The 12,267-nt window shown below is 49.0% G+C and overlaps 1 protein-coding gene across 5 annotated transcripts in view; it reads right to left on the bottom strand.

Moving 5' to 3' along the window:
• Positions 1-12,267, bottom strand: part of PDZK1 (PDZ domain containing 1) — a 45,463-nt gene that overhangs the window by 12,501 nt on the left and 20,695 nt on the right. For 4 of the 5 annotated variants that reach the window (XM_039459830.2, XM_074389706.1, XM_074389708.1 and 1 more), the window contains 3 exons: positions 7,174-7,385; positions 6,167-6,416; positions 1,359-1,495 (listed from right to left, as the gene is read on the bottom strand). In XM_039459830.2, coding sequence (XP_039315764.1) covers positions 1,359-1,495; positions 6,167-6,416; positions 7,174-7,385 — 599 coding nt within the window. Of the gene's footprint in view, positions 1-1,358; positions 1,496-6,166; positions 6,417-7,173; positions 7,386-10,493; positions 10,576-12,267 lie in introns of all 5 variants that reach the window. The other variant, XM_074389707.1, reaches the window with a different exon arrangement.

Here is a 12,267-nt window from a genome sequence, read left to right as displayed (position 1 = left end):
GGGGTGCTGAGGCAAGAGAATCACTTGAACCTGGGAGGCGGAGGTTGTGTGAGCAGAGATCGTGCCACTGCACTCCAGCCTGGGTAACAAGAGTGAAACTCCGGCTCAAAAAAAAACAACATTACAGTATTATCGGCTCAACAGTAATTGTATTGACTGATTGATTGAGACAGAATTTCACTCTTTTTGCCCAGGCTGGAGTGTAGTGGCACAATCTTGGCTCACCGCAACCTCTGCATCCCAGGTTCAAGTGATCCTCCTGCCTCAGCCTCCCGAGTAGCTGGAATTACAAACATTTGCCACCACACCTGGCTAATCATTTGTATTCTTAGTGGAGACGGGGTTTCTCCATGTTGGTCAGGCTGGCCTCCAACTCCCGACCCCAGGTGATCTGCCTGCCTCAGCCTCCCAGAGTGCTGGGATTACAGGTGTGAGCCACCACACCCAGCCCTCAACAGTGAATTTATTATAAAGTCAGAGGGTGGTGGCACCTGCCCATAATCCCAGTACTTTGGAAGGCCAAGGCGTGCAGATCACTTGAGCCTAGTTGTTCAATACCAGCCTGGCCAACATAGTCAGACCCTGTCTCTACAAAAAATATAAAAATTAGTCAGGCGTTGTGTGCACACCTGTAATCCCAGCTACTCAGGAAGCTGAGGTGGAAGAATCATCTGAGCCCCGGAGGCTGAGACTACAACGAGCCAAGATTGTCCCACGACACTCCAGCCTGGGGGACAGAATGAGACCCTGTCTCAATCCAACAGTTCCGAGGGGGCTCCCAATCAGATACAAACAAGATCCAAAAGGTAAAGGTAACAGTTGTTTTTTTTTTTTTTTTGAGACGGAGTTTCGCTCTTGTTACCCAGGCTGGAGTGCAATGGCGCGATCTCGGCTCACCGCAACCTCCGCCTCCCGGGTTCAGGCAATTCTCCTGCCTCAGCCTCCTGAAGGTAACAGTTTTATAGACTTCATGTGAAATTAGGGAAGGCTTTATTCCAAACCTCTATATTAACACTGCTTATGCCAGTAGTGTGGTCTGTTCACCTTTGACATGAACTCAACTGGATATTTTTTCCATCACAAACTCATACTGTCCCTACCACCCGTCTTCCTGTCACCTCTAATGAGAATACAGTGGAAGACAGGCTAAGAAAAGTACGCTTTGGCCGGGCACGGTGGCTCACACCTGTAATCCAAGCGCTTTGGAGGCCAAGGCGGGCAGATCACCTGAGGTCGGGAGTTTAAGACTAGCCTGACCAACATGGTGAAACCCCATCTTTAAAAATAAATAAATAAATAAATAAATAAATAAATAAATAATAATAATAATAAAAAGAAAAGTACCCTTCGGGGCATACCTTTTCAACCACTTCCTCGTGGCTGGCATCTTCTACATTCTCTCCATTCACTTCAATCACGTGATCATCAGCCAGAACTCCAGCTTTCATAGCCACGCCTTGAGGTGTAATATCAGTCACGTACACCCCCTTTTTACCTGGAAAAGAGTGGAGATGAACTCCATGGGGAGACAAAAGCGACTCCCTCCCGCATGCTAATCTGCCATGTTGACTTCTGATGCGGCCCAGTCCTATGGATGCCTGCTGACCCCTACTTCATTTACCGTCCCGAGTGTAGGAACACGTCAACCTTGATGTTATCACACAAATTACAGCCTGTGCCATAGAGCATTCTTGCCGATTGCAGAGGCTCCCTTCGGCTGTCTTGCTGGAGTACACAGACACCTTTTCCCTGTGATGGAGCAGCCGTGGGTCTGGAGAGTAACACTGCAGAGATCGTGTTTTCTGGCTGTCCAAGAAAGTTCGTAAGTTTCCCTAGTATATTCCAGTATACCAAGAAACTGGATTTGCCTGCCTCGTCCTTTGCTTTCTCAGCTCCTTCGGCATCTGAGGACCGCTTCGTGCACAGCACCCTTTCACAGAACACTCCATTGCACAGAAAAACCAGAAGTTCGATGGTAAAGACTTTTTCTCCCAATAACGTAAAAATAGAACTTCCCGTTTTAGAGCTAACTCAAACAGCCTTTGGCTTCTGATCTAAAATCACAGTGACGGCTCCCAGCACAGAACTTGACACAGCCTTCACTCAGTGGGTAATTGTTGAATAGAATTTCTGAGGTCAGCTACATGCAAAGACGGAATCCCAGGTGGCCCTGGCCTCTCGAACCAGGGGTTAGTGTGTCATATGCCCTTTCTTTACGTTTGTAGAATCGGAAAGCGTCTTTCTCATTCCCTCCTCTTTAGTTGGTACCATATTAGCTATCACATGCCAGTGACGTCATCTCACCAATATAGGTGAGCAAGGACAGAGGCCCGGGAGGGAGGGAGGAACATGAACACATTGAGGTGGTTAGACTGTGGTGCGAAATGCCATCAATTCTTCAAAGAAATTAATAGAGCAGTTCCCCCTTAACCACGGAAGATACATTCCGAGACCCCCAGTGGAGCCTGAAACTTTAGATAGTACACCCAACCCTCTGTGGTTTTTTTCCCGTGCTTACATACCTACTAGAGTTTAACTTCTAAATTACCGACAGTAAGATTAACTGAGCTAATCTTAGCAACCTCAGCATACAATCTTTTTAAGATTTTTTTCTTCCCTGAGAACTTTTCACTTAATAGAAGCACATTACAGCCTTTTTTTTCTTGGAGAACAGAGTCTCGCTGTGTCACCAGGCTGGAGTGCAATGGCATGATCTCGGCTCACCGCAACCTCCGCCTCCCGGGTTCAAGCAATTTTCCTGCCTCAGCCTCCCAAGTAGCTGGGATTACAGGCACACATCATCATTCTCAGCTAATTTTTGTGTTTTTAGTAGAGACAGGGTTTCACCATGTTGGCCAGGACAGTCTCAGTCTCGACCTCATGATATGCCCTCCTCAGCCTTCCAAAGTGCTGGGATCACAGGCGTGAGCCACCATGCCCGGCTTTCTTTTTTTTTTTTTTTTGAGACGGAGTTTCGCTCTCGTTACCCAGGCTGGAGTGCAATGGCGCGATCTCGGCTCACAGCAACCTCTGCCTCCTGGGCTCCGGCAATTCTCCTGCCTCAGCCTCCTGAGTAGCTGGGATTACAGGCACGCGCCACCACGCCCAGCTAGTTTTTTGTATTTTCAGTAGAGACGGGGTTTCACTATGTTGACCAGGATGGTCTCGATCTCTCGACCTCGTGATCCACCCGCCTCGGCCTCCCAAAGTGCTGGGATTACAGGCTTGAGCCACCGCGCCCAGCCTCCAGCCTTCTTTTTTTTTCCTCTTTTTTTTCTCTTGAGATAGAGAGTCTCCCTCTGTCACCCAGGCTAGAGTGCAGAGGCGCAATCTTGGCTCACTGTAACCTCTGCCTCCTGGGTTCAAGCAATTCTGCCTCAGCGTCCTAAGCCTGTAGTCCTAAGCTGGGACTACAATCACCTGCCACCATGCCTGGCTAATTTTTGTAGCTTTAGTAGAGATGAGGTTTTGCCATGTTGGCCAGGCTGGTCTCGAACTCCTGACTTCAGGTGATCTGCCCGCCTCAGCCTCTCAAAGTGCTAGGATTACAGGTGTGAGCCACCACGCCCCCCACTTTACAGCCGGTCGTATCTGAACTGCCAGCATCACTACCGTTGCATTTTGGGCTATTACTTTGTATTGATACATAACATTTATACATATTTACAGGGTGTGTGTCATATTTTGATACAAAAAGCATATAATGAACAAATCAGGGTTAGGGTTAGGACATCCATCCTTGAACATTAATCATTTCTTTGTGTTGAGAATATTTTGAATCTTCTTACAGCTGTTTTGAAATGTACAATACGTTGTTAACCATAGTCACCCGCTGTGCTGTCAAACGTTAGAACTTCTTCCTTCTCTCTGTGTGTTCATACCCATTAACCTTCCTTTCTTCAGCCCCTCCCTCCCCACACCTTCCCAGACTCTGGTATCCCTCCTTCTACTCTCTACCTCCATGAGATCCACGTCTGTTTTTGTTAGCTCCCACATATAAGAACCTGTGATGTTTTTTCTTTCTGTCCTGGGCCATTATGAAGTAAAATAAGGGTTATGTGAACACAGGAGTCTAATACCGCGACAGTTGAGCTGATAACTGAGTGGTAAGTGACTAACAGGCTGGTAAGCACATAGCGCACGGAGATGCTGGACAGACGGACGATTCACGGCCAGGACGGAGCCAGGCAGCGTGAGATTTCATCACGCTGTCCATAACGGCTCACAATGCAAAATTCATTACTTATGGAATTTTCCATTTACTATTTCCAGACCACAGTTGTCTGCAGGTAAGGTAACTGAAACTATGGGAAGCAAAACAGGATAAGGGGGGAACTCCTGTATTTCAACCTAGGCAAGGGATCGCTTGGTCATGACTACGTAAATCACTTGTAAGGAATAACAGTACCTTAAACTCTGCTTCCTTAAACACTCAGCATTTCTCCTGCTACCTTGTTTGTATCTGTCGGAAGAAATCACTCTCCTCATAAAGCTAACCTCAACCATTCACCATGTGCATTAGCACACGAGTCGCATGAGTAGAATCTGAATTATGCTTTCCCCGTTTTTTGGTTTTTTTTTTTTTAACTACTTTTCTTTTTTTTTTTTTTTTTGAGACAGAGTTTCGCTCTTGTTACCCAGGCTGGAGTGCAATGGTGGGATCTCGGCTCACCGCAACCTCCGCCTCCTGGGTTCAGGCAATTCTCCTGCCTCAGCCTCCCGAGTAGCTGGGATTACAGGCATGTGCCACCATGCCCAGCTAATTTTTTGTATGTTTAGTAGAGACGGGGTTTCACCATGTTGACCAGGATGGTCTCGATCTCTTGACCTCGTGATCCACCCGTCTCGGCCTCCCAAAGTGCTGGGATTACAGGCTTGAGCCACCGTGCCCGGCCTTTTTAAACTACTTTTCTAATAGGCTTCCTTTGAGTACCCACACCACTGCGTTTAATAACTGACAAAGCTGAGAAATACCCCTTATCGTGAGTTTACATCTCTTGGTACAGGTTAAATAAGCCTTAGAAGCTATTTTGAATTTACTGTTAGCCTGCTGCTGTATCACTTGCCAGATCAAGACCCACCACCCGCCCCAGAAGGAACGTGGGCAGAGGCAGCGTTCGCGATGAAACCGGCCAGCTAACACAGCGTCTCCGGTTCCAGCCAACATCCCAGACTACGGTCAACTGAACACGGGTTAGTCTGTACCTGTGAAATTCTAGAAACAGAACTTCGAGTGCTTCCTGATGGTCAGGATTTCTCAAATCACGATGTACCCCTCAGCCAGAGCTCAAAGAGGCACCTCAGAACAGGTGGGGCTGAGCCACAGCTGAGGATATTATCAAAATGTTACAGGAGGGTGAAGATTTTTGCAGAGTTCTCGGCAAAGGTAACAGTGCCCGGCACACAGGGTGCTCAAGAATTTGTTGAAAAAAATGAATGACTATCTGGGCACTCAGATAGAAAAAGGTGCCAATCTTACTCAAAAGTCGTTCAGAAGAATCTTGGCTGGGCGTGGTGGCTCATGCCTGTAATCCAAGCACTTTGGAGGCCAAGGCGGGTGGATCACCTGAGGTTCGGAGTTCAAGACCAGCCTGACCAACATTGTGAAACCCCGTCTTTAAAAAATATATATACATATATGTATGTATGTATGTATGTGTGTGTGTGTGTGTGTATATATATATATATATATATATGAAGAAGAATCTTGGTGGGTGACGAGTGGTGGCCAAAAATAAAAATAAAAAATAAAAACAAATTTTAAAACAAAGAAAAATCTCATTATTCTTGCCTCTCATTCCATATTCCCCCCTTTATTTTCATCATAAGAGAGCCAGAAGGAGTAACAAGCAACCCTCTGACCCCCTGACTTCAAAGCATCCTCAGTCTTCAAGGTCAGGTCCCTGACCAACATTTAGAGGCATGAATGCCTAATGTCCCCCATCCCCACGGCTGTCCAACGTCCCTCCCCCATTGTGCAACTTACAAGGAGAGGGAGAGGGAGAGGGTGGGCAGGCAGGCAGGGAGGGAGGGAGGAACGCAGTTACGAGCTATCTATAGCAACTGAACAGTCAGTCAAAGAAAAGTCATTAACCAATAGCATCTTTTTTCCGGAAGCCTGTTGTTTGTGCCAGGCACCCCCCACCACCCAACCCCGCAAACTCACCTTGGACAGTTTTCAGAGAGAAGCCGTAGCTGCCACCCTCCTTCACGAGGTAGCAGAGCCGGGGCTGGGTCCGAGTCTGCACGCCCCCATTCATGACGGGAGACGGTGTGTTATCACTCCGACTTTGCTCATTCCGACTCTGACCCAACTCTTTCAAGTCTACTGATGCGTTCACTGCTTTCTCGTAGGAATCTCCGTCTAAAACTAGCAAAGTCACCGAATTCCCGCTCTTCCTGACCAGATCCACAACCTAGGAGGGAAGAAGAAGGTAACTTTAATAACCCTCTGTCGACTGCCAGAGGGAAATGCTGACCATCTGACTCAGCATCTGGCCTTCAAGACCCTGCTGCTTGGCCCCCGATACCCAAGCAGAAGCAGGTGGTTCTGCAGCCACCTCCATCCCTGCCCTCCCGAGAGCCAGGTGCAGATGACGCTGAGCTCCTAGCACTGCTGGGATCTATAGAGTGTGGCCCAACCCCAGCCCAGCGGGTTCTTACAAGGACTGGTTCTTTCTAGAGAGGAGAGCTGCCTTAGACCGTGACTGTTCCCCCTGAGTCCATGGGGACAGCACAGTGAAAGGAAAAGAGCACCCTTTCGGGGTCAGGCAGGATGGGGTAAGGCCAGACTCCCCCATATATTCATGGCATGAACACGTCAGCAAGCTAAGTTACCTGTCCTTCGCTTCCTAATCTGTGAGGCTGTAACATCTAGCACACGGGGTCACGATGGGGACTTGAGATAATGAATATCAAATTGCCTGGCACCATTTTTGGTATATAGTGACCCTGCAATTCATGTTAGACCTGACGCTATCCAAATCCAAGAATAACGTTTACAGTTCTTGGTTCCTCACAGACGACTTGATTGGCCAATAGAAGGTACTACAGCAAGAGAGGCGTCCTGCCTTGCCAGGAAAGAACCAAACTCTACCAAGCCCCAAAATTATAATCAGCAGAGATGTGGGGTTCCAGGAGGTCCTGGGAGAGGAGCTCGAGCGTCTCATTCACCTCTGCATGTTCTTCTTCATCCACGAAGACACCATTGACCCTGAGAACTCTGTCCCCGTCCCGGAGGCCAGCCTTCTCTGCCGGGCTGCCCTTCTCAACCACCCGGACCAGGTGGCCCTTGGTATCCTTCTCAATTCGCAGGAAGAAGCCGTAGTTTTGCCCTTCTTTCTTGGAAAGTTTACACTCTCGGGAGTTGAAGGTGGAGGTCATCTCTGTGATGAAAAAAATTAATAAATCCATGGTAAAGAAAATCTAATGGGAGTGAGAACCCTTCTTTATCAGTTATTATTACTATTTTTTTTCCCATACGATCTTGCCGTTTTGCCCAGGCAGGAGTGAGGTGGTAAGATCTCGGCTCATTGCAACCTCCACCTCCCAGTTTAAAGCAATTCTCCTGCCTCAGCCTCCAAGTAGTTAGGACTACAAGCATGCTCCACCGCACCTGGCTGATTTTTGTATTTTTAGTAGAGAGGGGGTTTTGCCATGTTGGCCAGGCTGGTCTCGAACTCCTGACCTCATGATCTGCCCACCTCAGCCTCCCAAAGTGCTGGGATTCCAGGCGTGAGCCACCGCGCCCGGCCCATGGAGTGAGAACCCTGTCCTTCATCTCCAATAATTCTGTTCCTCCAATCACCAAATCTAGACTGTTTGGGTGGTAACGCTGGAGGCACAAGAGGCCGCCTTCCAGAACTTGTCAATGATTTCCACATCTGTTTCTCCAAAGACAACCTTTTTACTAGAGTATCACACCCACATATTTAACTGAGTACTGGACACAGATGCTTCCATTTATCTCCAATCAAACTCCTCTTTGTCCTCTGACCTAAAGAAATTAAGCCCAGGCTGGGTGCGGTGGCTCACACCTGTAATCCCAGCACCTAGGGAGGCCGAGGTAGGCGGATCACCCGAGGTCAGGCGTTCAAGACCAGCCTGACCAACATGGTGAAACCCCGTCTCTACTAAAAATATAAAAATTAGCCGGACATGGTGGCAGGTGCCTGGAATCCCAGCTACTCAGGAGGCTGAGGCAGGAGAATTGCTTGAACCGGGGTGGTGGAAGTTGCAGTGAGCTGAGATCGAGCCACTGCACTCCAGCCTGGGCAACAGAGTGAAACCCTGTCCCAAGAAAATTAATTAAGTCCAAGTACATGACCCAAAAAATTTATGACAAGCCTGCTCTTATTCAAACATTTGAAGAGCTTTTCAAGTTCTAGGAATCGAGGCTAAATCTGTAGACAAGACAGACCCATACCTTGTCTCTCCTATTGGGAAACAGAATTACATTCCTATAACCACGTGGTGAGTGTTATGGTGGGGAAGAATGCAGTGATAAGGGGGAGAATAATAAAGGGTTTTGGGAATAGGGAATTAGGGAAGAATTAAGAACACTTCCTGGCCGGGTGCTGTGGCTCACGCCTGTAATCCTAGCACTTTGGGAGGCCGAGGTGGGTGGATCAGCTGAGGTCAGGAGTTCAAGACCAGCCTGGCCATCATGGTGAAATCCCATCTTTAAAAAAAAAAAAAGAACACTTCCTGAAGCAATGACACTTCCAAGAACTGGAGGATTAGTAGAAGTCTGGTGCGGTAGGACAGGACAAAGAAGAGCTTAAACCATTAAAAAAAAGGCCGGTTCGAGACCAGCCTGGCCAATATGGTGAAACCCCATCTCTACTAAAAAAACAAAAATTGCCGGGCACGGTGGCTCAAGCCTGTAATCCCAGCACTTTGGGAGGCCGAGGCGGGTGGATCACGAGGTCAAGAGATCAAGACCATCCTGGTCAACATGGTGAAACCCCGTCTCTACTAAAAATACAAAAAAATTAACTGGGCATGGTGGCGCGTGCCTGTAATCCCAGCTACTCAGGAGGCTGAGGCAGGAGAATTGCCTGAACCCAGGAGACGGAGGTTGCGGTGAGCCGAGATCGCGCCATTGCACTCCAGCCTGGGTAACAAGAGCAAAACTCCGTCTCAAAAAAAAAAAAAAAAAAATTAGCCAAGTGTGGTGGTGGGTGCCTGTAGTCCCAGCTACTGGGGGGAGGGAGGGTTGAGACAGGAGAATCACTTGAACCCAGGAGGCGGAGGTTGCAGTGAGCCAAGATCACACCATTGCACTCCAGCCTGGGTGACAGAGCAAGACTCCATCTCAAAACAAAAAAATACAGGCAGAGAAACCAGGCCTTAGGGCTGGTCCAGCGTGTTGGAGATGCACTAGAAAGGTGACTGTTCCGGCCCCTGAAGTCTCTAGCCAGAGCAGAGCAGAGATGCCCGATAGAGAAGGGGTTCCTGTGGCTAGGTCGGGGCTCTCCCTCCTGGACTCTGTCACCCAGGCTGGAGTGCAGTGGAACAATCGTGTTCACTGCAGCCTCCAACTCCTGGGCTTAGGCGATCCTCCCACCTCAGCCTCCTGAATAGCTGGGGCTATAGGCACATACCACCATGCCCTGCTAATTAATTTTTTTTTTTTAGAGACAGTGTCTCGCTTCATTGCCCAGGCTGGTCTCAAACTCCTGGGCTCAGGTGATCCTCATGCCTCAGGCTCCCAAAATGCTGGAATTACAGATAGGAGCCACCATCCCTGGCCTGAAGCAGCTTCTGTTTCCATTCATCCTGCCGCATTGCAGGAAGACAGGACGCGTGTGAAACCGGCAGCGGGGGCCCTGGCGTGATTAAGAAAAAGGTTCCTGCCAGTGCCCCCGACAGCTGCTGGCTGAAAGCTTTTTCTGTTATAGGAGAATAAGAACGGGGGCCAGAACAGCACGAGGCTGACACGGAAGGCAGCAGCCTCAACAGAGAGCTGGAGTCTGCTCGGGTCCCTACCTACAAATCAGAATCAATCACCTGTCCCTTCCCTCTTGGGGGGACAAGAACGGATGACCATACAGAATACGGGAGAGGGTGGAAAACGGGCCACAAAGTGCTCCCTGCACCCTGGAAGCCATGCCATGGTGATTCCAGAGCCATCCCTGACCTTCACGCCCACAGAGACGTACAGTGCACATCAGACAAAGTCCCCCGCTGCCCACCGCCCGCCATCTCATGCGATCTCAGCAAAGTCTGAAGGCCATGCTGCCAGGGGCAGGAGCAGCTCAGTAGTCAAGAAAGGAAGGAACAGACTCCCCATCGCACACCAAGGCAGGAAAACAGCGATTCACACCTGCCGGTGGTCAACAGCAGCACCTTGGGAAAGCTCAGCAGCTCTGACTCATCAACAGCTGTGACCAGCTGCCGGGAAACCACCACCCCGGGATGAAAGCAGAGAACGTGGCATCATCAGAGCCGAGTCACCGGCTCCTGTATGTGGCCCGTTCCAGCTCCCTCACCTTTCACTCCTCTTTCTGCTGATTCAGACCTGTGAGCATCAGTTCAGTTTCATCTTGAGTTCACATCTACGTCCAAGCTCACCTGTAGATCCTTTACACATGTCAATTTCATAGAGCCAAAAGACCCCAAAAGAAAAAAAAAAACTCAAAAAGAAAGATGAGGCCTCAATGTATTTTACTGGGAGGACCAGACAATAATTATATAAATGTGGGCTGGGCGCGGTGGCTCATGCCTGTAATCCCAGCACTTTGGGAGGCCGAGGTGGGTGGATCACAAGGTCAAGAGATCGAGACCATCCTGGTCAACATGGTGAAACCCTGTCTCTACTAAAAATACAAAAAATTAGCTGGGCATGGTGGCGCGTGCCTGTAATCCCAGCTACTCAGGAGGCTGAGGCAGGAGAATTGCCTGAACCCAGGAGGCGAAGGTTGCGGTGAGCCGAGATCGCGCCATTGCACTCCAGCCTGGGTAATGAGAGCGAAACTCCATCTCAAAAAATATTATTATTATTATATCAATGTATGAATAAGATTATTTCAGATAATGATACTTGCCGTGAAGAAAATAAAACAGAATGGCAAACAAAACACGCGAAGCCCTCTTAAACTTTGGGGTAGTTATTGGAGAACCTCATTCAAATCCTACAAAATTTAAAATATGTCCTTCTAACTCAGAATAACGGCCACCAGATACTATGTTTTCATCAAGCGATGAGGTGAGGCTGTTGTGATCGGCCACTGCTCGGTTCTGAGGCACTCACACCCAGGGTTCTGCGACCTCACACCCTGCACTGGCAACCACAAGCTCTTTTTTTTTTTTTTTTTTTTGAGACGGAGTTTCCCTCTTGTTACCCAGGCTGGAGTGCAATGGCGCGATCTCGGCTCACCGCAACCTCCACCTCCCGGGTTCAAGCAATTCTCCCGCCTCAGCCTCCCGAGTAGCTGGGACTACAGGCGCGCGCCACCACGCCCGGCTAAGTTTTGTATTTGTAGTAGAGACGGGGTTTCACCGCGCTGGCCAGGACGGCTCAGTCTCTCGACTTCACCAGCCAGAAGGTGACCTGACAATCTGTAAGGCCTCAGGCATTCAAGGCCAGTTTCTTTTTTGTCTAGTTGAAGCCACAAAATTAGAGCCACTTTATACCAGCAGAAACAGTGAGATTCTGCCATCCTAGTAGGGAAACAGCTATGCTGCAAGCCCCCCGCGACTCCCTCCCGCTGCTACGTAACCCCCAACACGCAGCTGTTAATGGATTAATGCTGTGTCCATCAAGCTGCTTGTGCCCAGGCCAAAATGATTAAATATTTAACATCCCCAGCTGCACCAATGCGGAAAGCAGACCCAACCCTCAAAAGCCTGGTCTCACACGGGATCCTGAAACCGTTCATTTCCTTTGCCACCTTGCAGAAAGATGATTCATCTTGTAGCCAAGGGCGCTGGGCTGTGGTCCGCCTCCAGGCCTCGTCTGTCTAGTGCACATTCTGATGTTACTCTGGCCCCTAACTCAGAGCTAGGGTCAGACTCTTTTACAAAACTCTGTCTTTTTTTTTTTTTTTTTTTTTTTTTTGAGACGGAGTTGCGCTCTTGTTGCCCAGGCTAGAGTGCAATGGCGCGATCTCGGCTCACCGCAACCTCCGCCTCCTGGGTTCAGGCAATTCTCCTGCCTCAGCCTCCTGAGTAGCTGGGATGACAGGCACGCACCACCATGCCCAGCTAATTTTTTGTCTTTTTAGTAGAGACGGGGTTTCACCATGTTGACCAGGATGGTCTCGA

Source organism: Saimiri boliviensis, chromosome 19 (assembly GCF_048565385.1).
Source record: "Saimiri boliviensis isolate mSaiBol1 chromosome 19, mSaiBol1.pri, whole genome shotgun sequence".
Lineage (NCBI taxonomy): Eukaryota > Metazoa > Chordata > Mammalia > Primates > Cebidae > Saimiri > Saimiri boliviensis.
This window is presented reverse-complemented; position numbering and strand designations above follow the sequence as displayed.